Genomic DNA, 20,149 nt, shown 5'->3' with positions numbered 1-20,149 from the left:
TAAGTCTCATATACACTCTCCAAATGTTTGTGGACACCCCATGTAATGAAGTAAGGTATTCAGCTACTTTAAGTTACACACACACACACACAGCTTGTCTAGTCACTGTAGAGAAATATTGCCAATAAAATAGGACTCTCTGGAGCTGATAAACATAAAGCTACTGGCACCATGCTGCCAAATGCAGGTGTGGACTAGAGGGTTATAAATCCCTGAATGTGATCAAATCCTCACAGCAATGCTCCTCCAAAATCTAGTAGAAAGTCTTCCTCCCTGGACAGTAGAGACAGTTACTCCAACTCCAATTTCAAAAGAACCAATGAATGAGCAAGTGTCCCAATACTTTTGTCCATGTAGTGTACGTGACAAACTGAAGCCTCACACTCTCGTAGTTGCACAGAGGAACTAGCAGATCAGACAGTACAGCCTGTGCCTGTGTCACATTCAGGAAGAGGTCTGCTATGGTCTGCCTGGGTGTGGGGGGTGGTCTGGTGTGATCTTGGTCTCCACAGAAATTGGACTGATCACTGTAGGTTGATTAATTAGATTAGGCTATAGCATGTTTAGTTGATCAGTTCTTCTTTAATCTTTTAATCCTTCTGATTAGTTTTAGGATTTTGGAGAATCTGCTGGTATTGTAAGTAGAAACAGCACAACGTGGTCTGTGGAACATTCGTATGGTACTGATGTAAATTAAAGTACACAATATTGACAAAAGTATTGAGATAGCTGCTCATTCATTGTTTTGCCCAAAATCAAAGGGATTAAAAAAAGTTGATCCTGCTTAACTGTCTCTACTGTCCAGTGAAGAAGACTTTCTGCTAGATTTTGGAGGAACATTGCTGTGAGGATTTGATTGATTCAGCGACAAGAGTGCTAGTAAGGTCACAATGTTGGATGATAATCACCACCCCACCTCACTCAGGAATGGGTGCAACTTAAATGCATTCACTAGAAAGGGTGTCCACAAACATTTGGACATATAGCGTATGTGTTAGTGACACAGTGAGATACAGACTGAGGAAATGGTGTAGCTTCCTATCTGCATCTGACCACACATATGGACAAACTAATCCTAGATTACATTTTTTATTTTTAATCATTTAAAGTTACCAATTCTTTGCAGTCAGTGACTGTCTGAAGTGTGGAGCTCATAGACATCCCAGACGCTAGCTTTCTTCATGGAGCCAGAGCCAGAGCTTCACTGCAGATGTCTGTTTTCAGTTCCTGATTTGTTTATGGTGTTTGTGGTGTGGAGTTTTGCCCTTAGAATGCTTTTACAGTCTCATTTCTTTATTGGATGATAAAGCGACAGGCCTGCCCCTGTTCTGTCATGTCTGCCCTTGTTTTGTGTTGCCATGTGCTCCCAAACACATGGCTCTGTTTGTGTCTTGTCTGCCCTAGCCACGCCATTAGTGTTTCCACCAGTGTTTCCTTTGTAGCCACGCCCCCTTGTTAGTCCCAAGTGTTCCTTGTGAGTCCCTTGTATATAATTCAGCCTTCCTTTGTCTGGTCTTGTGTGTGTATGTACATGTCGGTTTCACGGTTTGTTGATTTTTTTCTGTTTATGGGATTATTATGGTGTGTATTTGGTAAGCTTTGTGCTTGTTTGGTTTCTGTTTGTTTTATTTTTCCTGTATTAAATGATCCAGTGAATACGTCCGCCTCTGTCTCATGACAAACCATAACAGACAGTTTAAACATTACATTTGAGACTTTTTACAGTAATAGCCTCACAGCATTTATGCCATTTTATGGGCAGGTAATGATTTAAGCATATTAAGCATGTTTTAAGCATAATTACTAAGGAAGAAAATATAACATTACCACAAAAAACGTAAGGACGTTTGTGATTGGTAGATCAGTTCTTTGTTGTAATTAATAAATCTTATACTGTTGGTTAATGTCCATTTATGGAGCCAAATGGAGCCACATTTGTAAAGAACATGCATTTGTAGGAGGAGCAGCAGAGCTGAGTATGTGTCCTCTCGGCCAATGCCAAACAACAAATTCTACCAACGACTGGTTTGGTGTTTGGTGTTTGGTGGACTGGATGATTGAAGTTTGAAGAAAAAAGCCACAGCAGCCTGGCACCTCCTCCTCATGCTGGTCACCAGCCTGGTCACACACTGCTGTGGGGTGGCATCCCATTCTTCAACCAGCATTATAGCCGCTAGTCAGCCAACATGGCTGTGTTGGTCACTCTGGCACGAACAGCACGGCCAAGCTGATCCCACAAGTGTTCAATGGGGTTGAGGACAGGACTGCTGGCAGGCTGTTTCATCCTCTCCACTACAAATTCTGGAGGTGGTCTCTAATAAACTCTGCTCTGTGGGGGCGAGCATTGTCATCTTGGAGGATGGAGTTCAAGCCCAGACTGTGGAGATACAGGATTGTCACTGGTTGCAGAATTTTGTCTGGATATGTCTCTGTGTTGAGATTGAGCCTCTAATGATGACGAGCCTCATTTTTCCAGTGAGGGAGATGATGCCACCCCACACCGCCCCATCACACTGCCTCCACCAAAAGATGTTACTCTATCGGTGCAGCAATCATCCTAGTGTTCTCCGCGTCTTCTCCACACTTTGACCCTATGATCTGGACTCATCGCTGAACATAACGTCGCTATATTATCCATATTGTCCACATCGTCCTGCAAACCTTGACTGCAAACCTGTAAAAGACAGGCTGCGGTACCTAAGAAAAGAATGGCAAATGTTTCATGGGTGCGGCCCACATACTCGGCTCTGCTGCTCATCCCACAAATGCATGCTCCTTACACATGTGGCACCATTGAAAAGGGGAATTAACAATGGTATAAGATTTATTGCCAGGCATTGTTAGAAAGAAATAATAATTACCTACCAATTAAATTTTCTTAAGTTAATATTATAATTATATAATATAATATTTTGTAAACAGAATACAAATCTTACAATATTATCTCACAAAGAAAGTAGCCTAAAACATGTGTCTACCCACTAACTGACCTGAGAAAGTTTTTAAGAACAATTTAATCATTTTTAGAGCGGCCAGGATGTGGCATTAAATTTTCACTCAATGACTTGTGTCGTCACACTGCCTCGTCTGTAAGGTAAATCATTAGACCATTTATTTTCATTTTCTACTCTCTGACATTAAAGTCTTTAATGTTTTTAGACATTTGAGAAATAGTTTTAATGATTTCTACATGAAAAGCACCAAATTACCTCAGTTTAGCAAGTAAATTATGAAAGTTTCACCACAGAGAAACAATCATGAAACAGCCTTAAAATCCCTTCTCTTTTTTTACAGTCTCATTTTCACCACCCTGGCTGCTCCCATGTTCAAGGTTTGGTGCTACAATTGCAGACCTGCTTTAGGTCAAATAACAATATTTTAATAGGAGGTCAAGACTTCCTTTCCCACCCTAAAATATGAGTTTTATGAGAACTGTTTCTGAGTGAAGATGTAAACATTGTGATCTTGGCACATCTGTAAGCTCCAGCACATCTTCTAAGAACATATTTGTGACGTTTGATATGTAAGAAACTACAGTTGAATCTTCCACTTTGAGGTTGCAAACAGGAACTAACCAGTCTGACCATTTTGATGCATTAAGCAGTTTCACATCACGTCTGACTTCCCACAACATCTGTTCCTCAGCCCCGGAGTGCGAGATGAATTTCGGTCTCCTTCTGGTCTTTTTTCAGGTGAGAACATGTATAAATTAGTGTTTGAGAACAGAGGAAAGTGTCTATGTCTATTAATTACTAGTACATACCTCTAACATCTACTCCACTAGATGTTAGCCACTGTGAGGGATGTGTCATCATACCAGGTCTACAAGGGAACTGAAGCTGACGAAGAATCACATCACGCTGGTATGAAGCTTTGATTTTACTATTATTCCTCATTATAACTTCCTAAATTATGTTTATGGAAATATAGAGATATAGAGATGCAGGGATGCCTCAGGCTGCACTGTACAAATGTATAAACATATGCCAAACTGTGTACGTCTGAAATACCACCAGCAAAACAAGCAATAATAATGACACAAGCTTAAATGTAAGATTTCTGTATATTTCAGTAATGACAGATACAAACTATGGAGGTTTTAATATTAATAATATCAGATATATAGAACTGTATGCTTATGACTAGTCATACTGTCAGAAGGACATATCTTTGTTTTGTTGAGACATTTGTTACCATTGATTTTCCTGTCTTAAAAAAATCTCTGAGCTCTGATTGTCTGGTTTATGTCAACGCCTAGGTCCACAGACACATAGCATAGCCTAGTTAGCCTAGCCTACCCCAGCTATGCACTGTAACAAGAACCTTGTAATCTCTCCTGAGTCTTAGCAGACAGTATTACTGTCCTCTCTGGGCCCTCTCAGCATGGTGTGCCGTTAGCTAGCTGAAGAGAATGTCCACCCTGGTGGTCAGCCCTCTGGTTGGCCAGCTTTTGCCATTGAAGCAGGTCCCCCGACTGCTGACACAATTCCTTGTCGAAGCAAAACTACCTCTGTGACATGGTAGCTTGACCTCAGGTCAAAGACATGAGTACCACAATGCTCTCCCTGGTCTTCCCTTGGTCTTGGCTTTTTTTTCCTTTTCTGGACAGTCTATAGCATAAGCTTTTAGCATTATTAGCCTTGCGTCCATGACCTCCTGAAGCAGCCTCAAAAGGACTTTCTTTAGTGGACAGGGAGCATGGACATTTGGGCAAAGTAGCTATAGGAAGTAAAGACTGTATATTATGTAGTCTGCTAATGTTTAAAAACGTTTCAAGAAGATTAGCCTGGTCATGTTCCACAAATAACATTCCAGGAACATTTTGAAAAGGTGTGACTTAATCATGGTTTGCATCACTACGTTACTAGAAGGTTTCTTTCATAACCAGTTAGACAAAACCGAACATTATGGAAACATCAGAAGTAACTTTCCCAATAATAATAAAATAACATAAATAAAACACCATTAATAAAATTAATAATCAATGAAATTAGGCATTAATATGTAATTAATGTGTCATAATACATTTTCCAGACTGAAGAACTGGAGTATTTATTTAAATATAGAAAAGTTAATATTTTGTAAGTTTACACTGATAAGAAGAAACATTTGTAATGTCTCCATCTGCTGGCCTCAGCGGGAAGCTCATGCACAGGTCATGTGCCAGGGCTAAGCTCCACCCTTCACCTGAGGCTTATCTCCTTCATGTTTGGACTGAGTAGGACTCTTCTAAAGCTCCTCAGTGCTTTTGTGGTGCTTTGGTGGTTCTTCTGGTCTGATCGTCTGCTGTGTGTAACTGGGATTATGGCTTTGCCTGTGTCCTGACCTCTCCCTGGCTTTGTACAGTGTATCACAAAAGTGAGTACACCCCTCACATTCCTGCAGATATTTAGGTATATCTTTTCATGGGACAACACTGACAAAATGACACTTTGACACAATGAAAAGTGAGTCTGTGTGCAGCTTATATAACAGTGTAAATTTATTCTTCCCTCGAAATAACTCAATATACAGCCATTAATATCTAAACCACCGGCAACAAAAGTGAGTACACCCCTAAGAGACTACACCCCTAAATTGAGCACTGCTTGTAATTTTCCCTTCAAAATGTCATGTGACTCATTAGTGTTACTAGGTCTCAGGTGTGCATAGGGAGCAGGTGTGTTCAATTTTGTAGTACAGCTCTCACTCTCAAACTGGTCACTGAAAGTTCCAACATGGCACCTCATGGCAAAGAACTCTCTGAGGATCTTAAAAGATGAATTGTTGCGCTACATGAAGATGGCCAAGGCTACAAGAAGATTGCCAACACCCTGAAACTGAGCTGCAACACAGTGGCCAAGCTTTTTCCTAAATTATTTTTCCAGCATTTTAAAAGAGCAGGGTCTACTCAGAAAAGACCATGCGAGAAGTTGAGTGCACGTGCTCAGTGTCACATCCAAATGCTGTCTTTGAAAGATAGGAGCAGAAGTGCTGTCAGCATTGCTGCAGAGATTGAAGAGGTGGGGGGTCAACCTGTCAGTGCTCAGGCCATACACCGCACAATACATCTAATTGGTCTGCATGACTGTCACCCCAGAAGGAAGCCTCTTCTGAAGTTTGTACACAAGAAAGCCTGCAAACTGTTTGCTGAAGATGTGTCAACAAAGGACATGGATTACTGGAACCATGTCCTATGGTCTGATGAGACCAAGATTAATTTGTTTGGTACAGATGGTCTCAAACATGTGTGGCGGCAATTAGGTGTGGAGTACATAGATAAGTGTGTCAAGCATGGTGGTGGGAATGCCATGGTCTGGGGCCGCATGAGTGCAGCAGGTGCTGGGGAGTTACATTTAATTGAGGGACACATGAACTCCAGTATGTACTGTGAAATACTGAAGCAGAGCATGATCCCCTCCCTCCGGATACTGGGTCGCAGGGCAGTGTTCCAGCATGATAATGACCCCAAACACATCTAAGATGACCACTGCTTTATTGAAGAGGCTGAGGGTAAAGGTGATGGACTGGTCAAGCATATCTCCAGACCTAAATCCAATAGAAGATCTTTGGGGCATCCTCAAGCAGAAGGTGGAAGAGCGCAAGGTCTCGAATATCCGCCAGCTCCGTGATGTCATCATGGAGGAGTGGAAAAGCTTTCCAGTGGCAATCTGTGAAGCTCTGGTAAACTCCATGCCCAGGAGAGTTAAGGCAGTTCTGGAAAATAATGGTGGCCACACAAAACAGCTACAGGCCAGTGGCACTGACTTCTCATCTGATGAAGTCACTAGAGGGGAACTCTCTTCAGGAACTTTCACTAAGGGGTGTACTCACTTTTGTTGCCGGTGGTTTAGACATTAATGGCTGTATATTGAGTTATTTCGAGGGAAGAATAAATTTACACTGTTATATAAGCTGCACACAGACTCACGTTTCATTGTGTCAAAGTGTCATTTTGTCAGTGTTGTCCTATGAAAAGATATACTTAAATATCTGCAGAAATGTGAGGAGTGTACTCACTTTTGTGATACACTATATAATGATGGCCTGTTTTCCAGCTCTGTTCTGGTTCTGCTGGTTCTGCTGGATGCTCTTCTGAAGGAGGAATACTCTCAGTATTAGAGAATTCAGTGCATTGCTGATGGATGTATATTGAAGTGTGTGTGTGTGTTTGTGTGTGTTAATTCAATGATCCAGATCTGGAGTTTCAAGGATCTTCAGCAGGACTGAAGAGGAGAAAGAGAGAGTGGGTGATTCCACCAATGTCTTTCTTAGAGAATGGCCGAGGTCCTTTCCCCAAGGAGTTGGTGCGGGTAAGTGTAGATGATCCCTAATTCAGACGGTAATTCTTTCCTATGTTCTATAGTTTAAGAAATTCTCTCCTCTGTGTTCAGATCCATTCTAGTCGTTCTAAGGAAACTAGGATGGTGTTCAGCATCACTGGTGAAGGAGCAGACCAGCCTCCAGTGGGACTTTTCACCATAAATAGAAACACTGGTTGGCTCTTTGTAACAAAGTCTGTAGACAGAGAGGTCAAAGATCATTATGTGGTAAGAGTCTCCTCGCTGAAGCTCTACACTAGAAATCCCTCCAAACCTTCATTTAACAGCTCTGTATTCTTCTGCTGGTTCCAGCTTCAAGTTCATGCTTTTTCAGCTGATGGTGAGGTTAGAGAAGCTCCTATGGAGGTTATCGTCCATGTGATCGACCAGAATGATAATAAGTCCATCTTCACCCAAAACCCTTTCCTTGGCAGTGTTTCAGAAGCTGCAGGTCCTAGTAAGTATAAAGAGTATGACACAAATCTAATGTTTTACTGCCTACCTTCCTATTGATGATGATGATGATGATGATGATGATGCTTCACTGTGGGCTCCTTATCTCATGCTGTACATTACTCTAATTTTAAAGGATTTGAGTTCATGACGGTCACAGCCACTGATGCAGATGATCTTAACACTGCTAATGCTGATATCAGATACTCCATCATCAGTCAGAATCCACAACAGCCAAATCCAAGCCTGTTTGACATTAACCCGGTCACTGGAGGGATTCGAGTGAAGTCTGGAGGTCTGGACAGAGAGGTGAGGGCAGAAATCAAGGTTCTGAGTGATGGGTTGGGCTGGAATGAGGTAATGAAGCAGTTTCAGTCATGAACATCATCTCTTTCAGAATTATCCTGAGTACACCTTGCTGATTCAAGCTGCAGATTTGGAGGGAAACGGCCTCGTAACCACTGGAACAGCTGTGATTACTGTAACGGACAGCAACGACAACGCACCCCAGTTTGAAAAGGCCTCGGTAAGATCTCCTGCTTACAGATACGTTAATTGTCAGCAGGGCTTCATTGAACAGTTACTTAGTAATGGATTCATCGACTGTCTGTAATAATCCTGAGATCTGCTTCAGGAAATCAGTCCATTCCAGAAGCTCAAATCCAGTCTGGTCATTTCTGTAAATGAAAGCTGCTACCTGTTGTGTTAGTAATGTAAGTATTGTGTCTTCCAGTACAGTGTATCAGTCCCAGAGAATAAAGTAGGAGCTGTGGTGGTGAAGCTGCCAGTGACTGATGGAGATGAACCTCTGTCTCCTGCCTGGTCGGCCAAGTTCAGGATCGTTGGTGGAAACAATGGAGGATTTTTTAACATTAGCACAGGACCCAACAAACAGGAGGGCATCATCACTACTGTTAAGGTACTTCAGTCTCTGATCAGGTCACTGATGTTCAGTTCAGATGTTTATGATGGATGTTTTTAGGGAAGGGTGTGAGTTGTGTTCATGGTCTTTGTACTTTGTCTTTTCAGCCATTAGACTTCGAGCTGAACAACAAGTACACTCTGCTAGTGGCCGCTGAGAACGATGTTCCATTTGCCAGTCCACTTCCCACGTCCACTGCCACGGTCATTGTGAATGTTCAGGATGTGAACGAGGCTCCAGTGTTTGACCCAGTGGAGAAGATCGTTTATAAACCTGAAGATCTGGCGGTTGAAACTGAGCTAACCGTTTACACCACCACTGATCCAGACACAGCGAAGACTCAGACAGTGACGTAAGAATTAAGGGATCAGGATTTCCTCATTGCCGTCCATACTTTACCTTCATGGGAACACTGATAGTACTGTATGATGCTGGGTTACAGATATCGTGTAGGCGCTGATCCTGCTGGTTGGCTGAGTGTTGACCGAGAGACTGGACTGATCAGAGTGAGGAGCCCCATGGACAGAGAGTCTCCTTTCGTGAAAGATGGCAAATACAAAGCTCTGATCTTAGCTGTGGATGATGGTAGGTCCGTTTCCTTGTTCTCTGTCTGAAGGAAGTGTTTTAATGGTGCATCCTCCTCCTAAAGGCCTTCAAAATCTCTGCAGATCCAGTTCCAGCTACCGGTACAGGAACCCTTGTGATCGTGCTGGAAGATGTGAACGATAATGCTCCTGTTATTGAAGAGAGTAAGATCAGAGTGTGCAATAAGGAGTCTACTCCAGTCCTGCTGTCTGTGACGGATAAGGATGGGCCCGGTTTTGCTGATCCGTACACTGTGGAACTCCAGGGAGACAGCAGGAGAGACTGGACCGCCAGGATGGACGAAACCAGTAGGTTTTTACTGTTTTTAGGGAATACTGTTTTCTCTGATTGGCCTTTAGTGTTTGTGAACTTCTGTAAACTTTTATCCTTTCTGCAGAAACTGGAATTACACTCATACTCAAGACAACACTGAAACAGGGACAGTACAGCGTTGTTCTGAGGGTGTATGATACCAGCAGACACTTCCAGGACAATGTCATCCAAGCTACAGTATGTGACTGCACTGGAGAATACGAAAACTGCCCCTTTATCATTACTCAGCATATGAATAATTTTTGATTCAAGGTTTAAACAAATGCCCTTTTTACTTAATTTAATACACAGAACAATATATACAGCACTGTGCAAAAGTGTTAGCCCCCCTAAATAAAAGTGAAGAGCTGCTCATCTGGTCAGTAAGTGTTTATCTGCTCAGTAAATCACTGATATTAGAATAAACACTAATACTAATATTCCTACAGAAAGTGGTGGTGGTTCTCCATCACTGTGTTCATCAGAACATCTATAAAGTTCTCCTCATGGAGCACATGAGCATGCTGGCTGAGCTAAAGCCCCTCTGTAAAGTGTTCTGAGTGTAGTTTAACCTCAGCATCACTGTCATTGTCAGGTTTAGTGTATCTGGTTTTCCTAGAAGCAAACATGCAGTCATAAAATTAGTATTGATTAAAAATATTTGGAGCATTTCACAGCCAAGGCCTAGATTTTATATAGATGTCACAAGACAACACTGTCCAAGCATCTGTACGTGACTGCCCTGGAGTACCAGTAGTGGTTCATTATTTTTGTCTGAAGATTTAAACTAGTGCACGAGGGTTAGTTTATATCTTAGTTGGGTTTAATTGAATATACTGCAGAATTTACTTTCATATATTTACAGTTTCAGAAATTTTCTCTTTCCTGCAACTTCATTCTGTAGAACCTGTGTATTACGCATCTTATTATCTGCAGGACTGTCCCAGACTGTGACTGATGATCATGTACTCTGTAATTTACTCTTTTCCTTCTGATAGTTATAATGTTTATTAAAGGAAGCAGTTATCTTTGTCCGATGTTCTTATTCTCTCTGAAACCACATTTTAATTTCTCGTCCTTTTCATTGTCAAGGTCTGCAGTGGCCTTAAGCTTTTGATAAAACTATGATACACAAAAGTATATAAAAATATATATAGAATAATATATAAAGAGGGTTTTTTATGTTTATTTATGGTTTCACATTTTATTTTATCAATCAAAAGCAAACACCGCCATCTGCTGGATTGATTTTCTACATTACCATTTACATGCTGTTGACCAGCAGATGTTGCTGGAGTGCACAGTACACAAACACCTCCAACATCAAATCTATCAGTATTTAATATATCCACCTTACTGCCCCTTTAACTCTTCCATCCTTCCACTCTTAATCCCAGCGAGTTGCAGCTGTGCGACTGACATTCTGGGGTCACTACATAAGGGAAACCCTCAAATGGTCAGCCATCGCAACTCAATGCTTTTCATGGTAAGAAAGCATCTGATTTACCTCATTAACTGAAACAGTCCTTGTGATGTCCACATGAAGCAGTGGAGCTCAAGTGCTGTAGGCTGAATTGGTGGACATAGGTAAATACACTGATTTCCAGAACTGCATTCTCAACAGGCCTTAATTACACCTTAATTTATTTTATTTGTGTAAACATGGAAATCAGAACTGTGGCCAGTGCTTACCAGCACCTTAAGGGGACATACACATGTGGACAAAATTGTTGGTACCCCTCAGTTAATGAAGGAAAACCCCACAATGTTCACAGAAATAAACTGAATCTGACAAAAGAAATAATAAATAAAAATTCTTTGAAAATGAACAAATGAAAACCCAACATTGATTTTGAACCATGCTTCAATGGAATTATTTTAAAAAGTAAACTCATTAAACAGGCCTGGTCAAAAATTATGGTACCCCTGAAAATAATGTGACCAAAGGGACATTTAAAATCAAGGTGTGTCCACTACAAGGAGATTAGAAATAAAATTATAGACACGCATGTTAAAGGTAAAGGTTATAAGACCATCTCCAAGCAGCTTGATGTTCCTGCATGTGACTGCATGTGACTACAGGTGCACATATAATTCAGAAATTTAAGATCCATGAGACTGTAGCCAACCTCTCTGGACGTGGCCGCAGGAGAAAAATTGATGACAAATCAAAAAGATGGATAATATGAATGGTAACAAAGGAGCCCAGAAAAACTTTAGAGAAAGATTAAAGGTGAACTTCAAGCTCAAGGAACAGCAGTGTCAGATTGCACCATCCATCATTGTTTAAGCCAAAGTGGACTTCATGGGAGATGACCAAGGAGGACACCATTGTTGAAAAATCATAAAAAAGCCCGACTGAATTTTGCCAAATTACATGTTGACAAGCCCTAAAGCTTCTTGGGGAATGTCCTATGGACAGATAAACAAACATGTAACTTTTTGCCAAGTCACATCAGCTCTATGTTCACAGATGAAAAAATGAAGCATATGTATAATGAAGAACACTGTCCCTACTGTGAAACATGGAGGAGGCTCTGTTATGTTCTAGGGCTGCTTTGCTGCATCTGGCACAGGGTGTCTTGAATCAGTGCAGGGTACAATGAAATCTCAATACTATCAAGAGAAATGCGCTGCCCAGTGTCAGAAAGCTTGGTCTCAGTCCTGGGTCATGGGTCTTGCAACAGGGTGACCCAAAATACATAGCTAAAAACACCTAAGAATGGCTAAGAGGAAAACATTGGACTATTCTGAAGAGGCCCTCTATGAGCCCTGACCTAAATCCTATTGAGCATCTTTTAGAGGAGCTCAAAAATGCCATCTGGGCACCCATTGAACCTAAGACAACTGGAGCAGTTTGCTCATGAGGAGTGGGCCAAAATACCTGCTGAGAGGTGCAGAAGTCTCATTGACAGTTTGATTGATCGTTTGATTGCAGTGATTGCCTCAAAAAGTTGTGCAGCAAAATATTAAGTTAAGGGTACCTTCATTTCTGTCCAGGGCTGTTTAATGAGTTTACTTTTAAAAATAATTCTGTTTAAGCATGGTTGAAAAGAAATGTCTGAATTTGTGTAATTGAAGAAAGTAATGTGAATATTATAAAATATAAAAGGATGTCGAGAGCTGGATCTGTCTGAGCTGTACAGGATTAGTGCTTAGTGTGCTGTGTTTCTGTGCAGACTTTACATTACAAACACAAACTGCCAGATGTTGCTCAACATCTGAGAGAAAAAAAAGGCAGGCAATGGCAGGGTTCTATACCGTGGTTCAGACTGTGCTCACTTTCTTCTTCTTCTATTGTTCTGTTCTGGTTCCTTCTAAGCTCTTTTGATGGGGAAATTATCCTCATGCATTGTAAAGATCCTTCATAGCTGTTAAACTTTTTTTAATGATCTGCTCCACAAGTGGGACATTGGACATGGGGAGAGCATTTAAGCTGGTTTGAATGTTTCTAAAAAGTAAATTATGCATTTTTTAAACCAAAGGCAAAGTAGTGCCACCTACTGCATAGATTATGTTTTGCATTTTCATGCATTTAACCAGCAGAGGTCACCAGTGTGGCTTCAGGCACTGGGAAAAAGAAAAAGGTCTGAAAAGGAGCTGAGGTCTGAAGAAGATCAGATAGAGCAAAGAAGATCAGATAGAGTAGAGGTCTGAAGATTATCATATAGAGGTCTGGAGAAGGTCACATAGAGTAGAGATCTAAAGAAGGTCAGATAGAGTAAAGATGTTCAAATAGAGTAGAGGTCTGAAGATAATCAGATAGAGGTCTGGAGAAGGGCAGATAGAGTAGAGATCTAATGAAGGTCAGATAGAGTAGAGGTCCGAAGATGATCAGATAGAGGTCTGGAGAAGATTAGATAGAGTCAAGGTTTGAAGAAGATCAGATAGAGTAGAGGTCTGGAGAAGGTCAGATAGAGTAGAAGGTCTAAAGATGATCAGATAGAGGTCTGGAGAAAGTCAGATAGAGTATAGGTCTGGAGAAGGTCAGATAGAGTAGAAGGTCTAAAGATGATCAGATAGAGGTCTGGAGAAAGTCAGATAGAGTAGAGGTCAGAAGATGATCAGATAGAGGTCTGGAGAAGATCAGATAGAGTAGAAGGTCTAAAGATGATCAGATAGAGGTCTGAAGACCAGATAGATCATTTCAGCTTTGCACCCACCACCACCCCATTTTCTCCCTTCTTCTCTACTGCTCGGCCAGCCCTGGTGGGGGCTCGGCTTTACACACCCAAGCCACTCAGAACTCCTCTGAATTCTCCCTCCTCTCTTACACTCTCCTGTGCATGAACTAGCAGACAGATACTTTAACTGAGGGTGCCCAAACTTTTGCATATTGTTGTAAAATGAAAAAATAATTATTTTTCAAACTTTCCATATATGGACTGAATGAAATGTTTACACACCACATCAAAACCATCAACGTTCATTTTAATAAAGTGAACAAAATTCAGTTTTTATGAAGCGTCCCTTTTTAAAGAAGCAGAAACCCTAACTAGAGCAGTTTTGTCACCTAAAACCAGCGTTTGCTTTTTGAGCACGCAACCTCTGAAAGGTGTTAAATAAACAACACTGGCTGAGAGATTCACACTCTGCTCTAACGCAACTCTGAGTTCAGACAGATGCTCTTAGACGTTCTTATGTCACCATAGGAACGGCTAACTGTGTGAATTAAAATTGTGCAGTTTTAAACAGTTCTGGAGAGGTTGAATAAGGATGAGGATGAAATAAACACTAATCAGACTCTCAGTTACATCTCAACACCAGCCGAGCAGCATCTGGTCATTCAGTAGATCATCAAGAGACTTTCACTGCAGACTTCTACTGAACCCAGCTGTTCTTCACATTAGAGACCAGGTTCAGATCTGTAGATGTTCACCTGAGGGATCACTAATCATCTAACAGCTCTGATACTGACCATCTCACCATGCTCTACCAGCTGCTACAGACCTGCTGCTGACACCAGTCTGGAACTGGAGACTAACTGGATTAGACTAAGATTAAGAGTAAAGATTTAAATTATAGCCAGGATGATGGTTAGGGTTAAGGTTAGGATCAGGACCAGGGTTAGGGATAGGTTTTGGGGTGAGGTTAAGGTTAGGATCAGGACCAGGGTTAAGGATAGGTTTTGGGTTAAGTTTAGAGTTGGAATTGGGGTCAGATTGAGGGTTAGGATTAGGTTTTGGGTTGAGGTTAAGTTTAGGATTTGGACCAGGGTTAGGGATAGGTTTCGGGTTGAGGTTAGGGTTAAGATTGGGGTCAGAATGAAGTCTAAGATTAGGTTTTGGGTTAAGGTTAAGGTTAAGATTAGTGCTAGAATGTGGGTTAGGATTAGGTTCACTGCCTTTAGGACAAGTGTACATCAGCTTCTGGCAGAATCCCTAAGGAATCTTATTCCATTCCTCATGGGCAGTGGCCTAAAGTTCACTAAAATTGTTGGGTTTGCTGCTGCAACCGTCTTCAAAGATTTTAGAGGATTTTATATGGGGTTCAAGTCAGACGACTATGACAAACCACTCAGGAATCTTCAAGGACTTCCTCTGAAACCAAACCTTGGTGGACAGGTCCAGAGGCAGCAACAGTCTTTTCTCCAAACATGAGGCTCCATTCATTTACCAGGTTCACAAGTTGTCTGCTTTGGACGTAGAGTGTTACAGTGGTGCTGTGGATCAGCTGCTCAACAAATTACTCTGTTATCTGGTCTGTAAGAGCTGTGCTTTCAGACAATCAAACAACTATAGAGTGTAGTCACTGTGTGAAATATGACACTGCGCTGATGTCTGAGAACAACACTTAGTAAGTTTGTGGTTGCGGATAGGAACTAACAGGCCAGACCATACAGCTCGACTGAGTTTAAAGCATTAAGCAATTCCTTTTCACGTCAGACTTTTCACCACGTCTCACAGCAAGATGATTCTTCCTCTCCTACTAGCTTTTCTCCAGGTGAGGAAACATCTCAACTAGAATTTTATGCTACTGTTTATAGAGATATTTATTTTACAGATCTTTTTTATATATCTTTTCAGATCTGGATTGTTGTTGCTAATCTGTCACCATTCCAGGACCACAAGGGTCCCAGCGCTAAAGATTCGACTCAGCCACTTGCTGGTGTGCAGTTTGTATTGTAGTATGTTTATTCTTATACCTCCTGACACTGTGAAAAGTATACATTCATGAGGAACATTTCAAAGTTCTTCAATTTAAAGATGTGGTGGAACCTCTCAAGGTGCCTTCAATAAAAGGTTATTAGAAGAAAAAGGTTCCTCAAAGCACCTTATGAGGTTCCTCCACAGTTTCAAATTGAAGAACCTCCAAAAGTTCCTAATGGATCTAATACTTTTAACAGTGGATGTCTATATTTAGTATGTTTGTTTATTAAGAGATAATTTCCATAAATCATAAAATTGCAAAAATATATTCATGTTGGAAGCAACATCTGTCAACATCTGTATGTGTTTGTCTTTGCTGTGTGTTGTGTTGGATATAAATACAATCAAGCTTGTCCAACTTGCAACCCAGCTGGTCCGATTCTTGAGGTTCCAGATTCTTCAGCAGGACTCAGAAGGAGAAAGAGAGACTGGGTGATTCCACCAATCTCTTTCTCAGAGAATCTTGGAGGCGTTTTCCCCATGGAGATATCAAAGGTATGTAGAGATGATTCCTAATTAAACCGAAGATCTTCTCTGTGTTCTATTTTGTACTGAATTCTCTCCTCTGTGTTCAGATCAAGTCCAGTCTTTCTAAGGAAATTAGGATGGTGTACAGCATCACTGGTGAAGGAGTAGACCAGCCTCCAGTGGGAGTTTTTACCATAAACAGAAACAATGGTTCACTCTATGTAACAAAGCCTCTAGACAGAGAGGAAAAAGATAATTATGTGGTAAGAGACTTAGGTTCTCCTCGCTGAAGCTCTACACTAGAAATCCCTCCAAACCTTCATTTAACAACTCTGTATTCTTCTGCTGCTTCCAGCTTCAAGTTCATGCTGTTTCACCTGATGAGGAGAATGTTAGAGAAGCTCCTATGGAGGTTATCGTCACTGTGATTGACCAGAATGATAATAAGCCCATCTTCACCCAAAATCCTTTCCTTGGCAGTGTTCCAGAAGCTTCAGCTAAAGGTAGCTATATTGATTTTGACAAATATCTGCTGTTCATATCATGATGGTTTTAATGATGGTCTTCATCACATCTCTCTTCCTGAAGATTTTGAGTTCATGACGGTCACAGCCACTGATGCAGATGATCCTAACACTGCTAATGCTGATATCAGATACTCCATCATCAGTCAGAATCCACAACCGCCAAATCCAAGCCTGTTTGACATTAACTCGGTCACTGGAGGGATTAGAGTGAAGTCTGGTGGTCTGGACAGAGAGGTGAGAGCAGAAATCAGGGTTCTGAGTGTTGGGTTGGGCTGGAATGAGGTAATGAAGCAGTTTCAGTCATGAACATCATCTCTTTCAGAATTATCCTGAGTACACCTTGCTGATTCAAGCTGCAGATTTGGAGGGAAACGGCCTCGTAACCACTGGAACAGCTGTGATTACTGTAACGGACAGCAACGACAATGCACCCCAGTTTGAAAAGACCTCGGTAAGATCTCCTGCTTACAGATACGTTAATTGTCAGCAGGGCTTCATTGAACAGTTACTTAGTAATGGATTCATTGACTGTCTGTAATAATCCTGATATCTGCTTCAGGAAATCAGTCCATTCCAGAAGCTCAAATCCAGTCCGGTCGTTTCTGTAAATGAAAGCTGCTACCTGTTGTGTTAGTAATGTAAGTATTGTGTATTCCAGTACAATGTATCAGTCCCGGAGAATAAAGTAGGAGCTGTGGTGGTGAAGCTGCCAGTGACTGATGGAGATGAACCTCAGTCTCCTGCCTGGTCGGCCAAGTTCAGGATCGTTGGTGGAAACAATGGTGGATTTTTTAACATTATCACAGGACCCAACAAACAGGAGGGCATCATCACTACTGTTAAGGTACTTCAGTCTCTGATCAGGTCACTGATGCTCAGTTCAGATGTTTATGATGGATGTTTTTAGGGAAGGGTGTGAGTTGTGTTCATGGTCTTTGTACTTTGTCTTTTCAGCCATTAGACTTCGAGCTGAACAACAAGTACATTCTGCTGGTGGCCGCTGAGAACGATGTTCCGTTTGCCAATCCCCTCCCCACGTCCACTGCCACGGTCATTATGAATGTTCAGGATGTGAATGAGGCTCCAGTGTTTGACCCAGTGGAGAAGATCATTTATAAACCTGAAGATCTGGCAGTTGAAACTGAGCTAACCGTTTACACCGCCACTGATCCAGACACAGCGAAGACTCAGACAGTGACGTAAGAATTTAGGGATCAGGATTTCCTCATTGCCGTCCATACTTTACCTTCATGGGAACACTGATAGTCTTGTATGATGCTGGGTTGCAGATATCGTGTAGGCGCTGATCCTGCTGGCTGGTTGAGTGTTGACCGAGAGACTGGACTGATCAGAGTGAGGAGCCCCATGGACAGAGAGTCTCCTTTCATGAAAGATGGCAAATACAAAGCTCTGATCTTAGCTGTGGATGATGGTAGGTCTGTTTCCTGGTTCTCTGTCTGAAGGAAGTGTTTTAATGGTGCATCGTCCTCCTAAAGGCCTTCAAAATCTCTGCAGATCCAGTTCCAGCTACCGGTACAGGAACCCTTGTGATCGTGCTGGAAGATGTGAATGATAACGCTCCTGTTATTGAAGAGAGAGAGATCAGAGTGTGTAATAAGGAGTCTACTCCAGTCCTGCTGTCTGTGACGGATAAGGATGGACCTGGCTTTGCTGATCCGTACACTGTGGAACTCCAGGGAGACAGCAGGAGAGACTGGACCGCCAGGATGAACGAAACCAGTAGGTTTTTACTGTTTTTAGGGAATGCTGTTTTCTCTGATTGGCCTTTAGTGTTTGTGAACTTCTGTAAACTTTTCTCCTTTCTGCAGAAACTGGAATAATCCTCACACTCAAGACAGCACTGAAACAGGGACAGTACAGCGCTGTTCTGAGGGTGTATGATGCCAGCAAACTCTTCCAGGACAATGTCATCCAAGCTACAGTATGTGACTGCACTGGAGAATACGAAAACTGCCCCTTTATCATTACTCAGCATATGAATAATTTTTGCTTCAAGGTTTAAACAAATGCCCTTTTTACTTAATTTAATACACAGAACAATATATACAGCACTGGGCAAAAGTGTTAGCCCCCCTAAATGAAAGTGAAGAGCTGCTCATCTGGTCAGTAAGTGTTTATCTGCTCAGTAAATCACTGATATTAGAATAAACACTAATACTAATATTCCTACAGAAAGTGGTGGTGGTTCTCCATCACTGTGTTCATCAGAACATCTATAAAGTTCTCCTCATGGAGCACATGAGCGTGCTGGCTGAGCTAAAGCCCCTCTGTAAAGTGTTCTGAGTGTAGTTTAACCTCAGCATCACTGTCATTGTCAGGTTTAGTGTATCTGGTTTTCCTAGAAGCAAACATGCAGTCATAAAATTAGTACTGATTAAAAATATTTGGAGCATTTCACAGCCAAGGCCTAGATTTTATATAGATGTCACAAGACAACACTGTCCAAGCATCTGTACGTGACTGCCCTGGAGTACCAGTAGTGGTTCATTATTTTTGTCTGAAGATTTGAACTAGTGCACGAGGGTTAGTTTATATCTTAGTTGGGTTTAATTGAATATACTGCAGAATTTACTTTCATATATTTACAGTTTCAGAAATCTTCTCTTTCCTGCAACTTCGTTCTGTAGAACCTCTGTATTATGCATCTTATTATCTGCAGGACTGTCCCAGACTGTGACTGATGATCATGTACTCTGTAATTTACTCTTTTCCTTCTGATAGTTATAATGTTTATTAAAGGAAGCAGTTATCTTTGTCCGATGTTCTTATTCTCTCTGAAACCACATTTTAATTTCTCATCCTTTTCATTGTCAAGGTCTGCAGTGGCCTTAAGCTTTTGATAAAACTATGATACACTGTAAATATATTTTAGAAAAAAGTATATAAAATATATATAGAATTATATACAAAGAGGGTTACAAAGAATGTTTATTTATGGTTTCACATTTTATTTTATCAATCAAAAGCAAACACCGCCATCTGCTGGATTGATTTTCTACATTAACATTTACATGCTGTTGACCAGCAGATGTTTCTGGAGTGCACAGTACACAAACACCTCCAACATCAAATCTATCAGTATTTAATATATCCACCTTACTGCCCCTTTAACTCTTCCATCCTTCCACTCTTAATCCCAGCGAGTTGCAGCTGTGTGACTGACATTCTGGGGTCACTACATAAGGGAAACCCTCGAATGGTCAGCCATCGCAACTCAATGCTTTTCATGGTAAGAAAGCATCTGATTTACCTCATTAACTGAAACAGTCTTTGTGATGTCCACATGAAGCAGTGGAGCTCAAGTGCTGTAGGCTGAATTGGTGGACATAGGTAAATACACTGATTTCCAGAACGGCATTCTCAACAGGCCTTAATTACACCTTAATTTATTGTATTTGTGTAAACATGGAA

The 20,149-nt window shown here is 41.3% G+C and overlaps 1 protein-coding gene across 1 annotated transcript in view; it reads left to right on the top strand.

The window, feature by feature from the left end:
• The window catches only part of LOC140548039 (uncharacterized), a 28,547-nt gene extending 9,767 nt beyond the window's left edge, over window positions 1-18,780 (top strand). Inside the window, exons 8-27 of the mRNA XM_072671390.1 lie at window positions 7,214-7,292; window positions 7,374-7,529; window positions 7,614-7,758; window positions 7,891-8,063; window positions 8,152-8,280; window positions 8,488-8,673; window positions 8,784-9,028; window positions 9,119-9,261; window positions 9,345-9,569; window positions 9,659-9,832; window positions 16,072-16,217; window positions 16,298-16,453; window positions 16,546-16,693; window positions 16,779-16,951; window positions 17,040-17,168; window positions 17,376-17,561; window positions 17,672-17,916; window positions 18,007-18,149; window positions 18,233-18,457; window positions 18,547-18,780. Coding sequence (XP_072527491.1) covers window positions 7,214-7,292; window positions 7,374-7,529; window positions 7,614-7,758; window positions 7,891-8,063; window positions 8,152-8,280; window positions 8,488-8,673; window positions 8,784-9,028; window positions 9,119-9,261; window positions 9,345-9,569; window positions 9,659-9,832; window positions 16,072-16,217; window positions 16,298-16,453; window positions 16,546-16,693; window positions 16,779-16,951; window positions 17,040-17,168; window positions 17,376-17,561; window positions 17,672-17,916; window positions 18,007-18,149; window positions 18,233-18,457; window positions 18,547-18,740 — 3,400 coding nt within the window. The 3' untranslated portion in view covers window positions 18,741-18,780. The remainder of the gene's footprint in view (window positions 1-7,213; window positions 7,293-7,373; window positions 7,530-7,613; window positions 7,759-7,890; window positions 8,064-8,151; window positions 8,281-8,487; window positions 8,674-8,783; window positions 9,029-9,118; window positions 9,262-9,344; window positions 9,570-9,658; window positions 9,833-16,071; window positions 16,218-16,297; window positions 16,454-16,545; window positions 16,694-16,778; window positions 16,952-17,039; window positions 17,169-17,375; window positions 17,562-17,671; window positions 17,917-18,006; window positions 18,150-18,232; window positions 18,458-18,546) is intronic.
• Window positions 18,781-20,149: the final 1,369 nt, after the last annotated feature.

Source organism: Salminus brasiliensis, chromosome 25 (assembly GCF_030463535.1).
Source record: "Salminus brasiliensis chromosome 25, fSalBra1.hap2, whole genome shotgun sequence".
Taxonomy (NCBI): Eukaryota; Metazoa; Chordata; class Actinopteri; order Characiformes; family Bryconidae; genus Salminus; species Salminus brasiliensis.
Note: the sequence above shows the minus strand (reverse complement) of the source record. Positions and strands in the feature narration are given on the sequence as shown.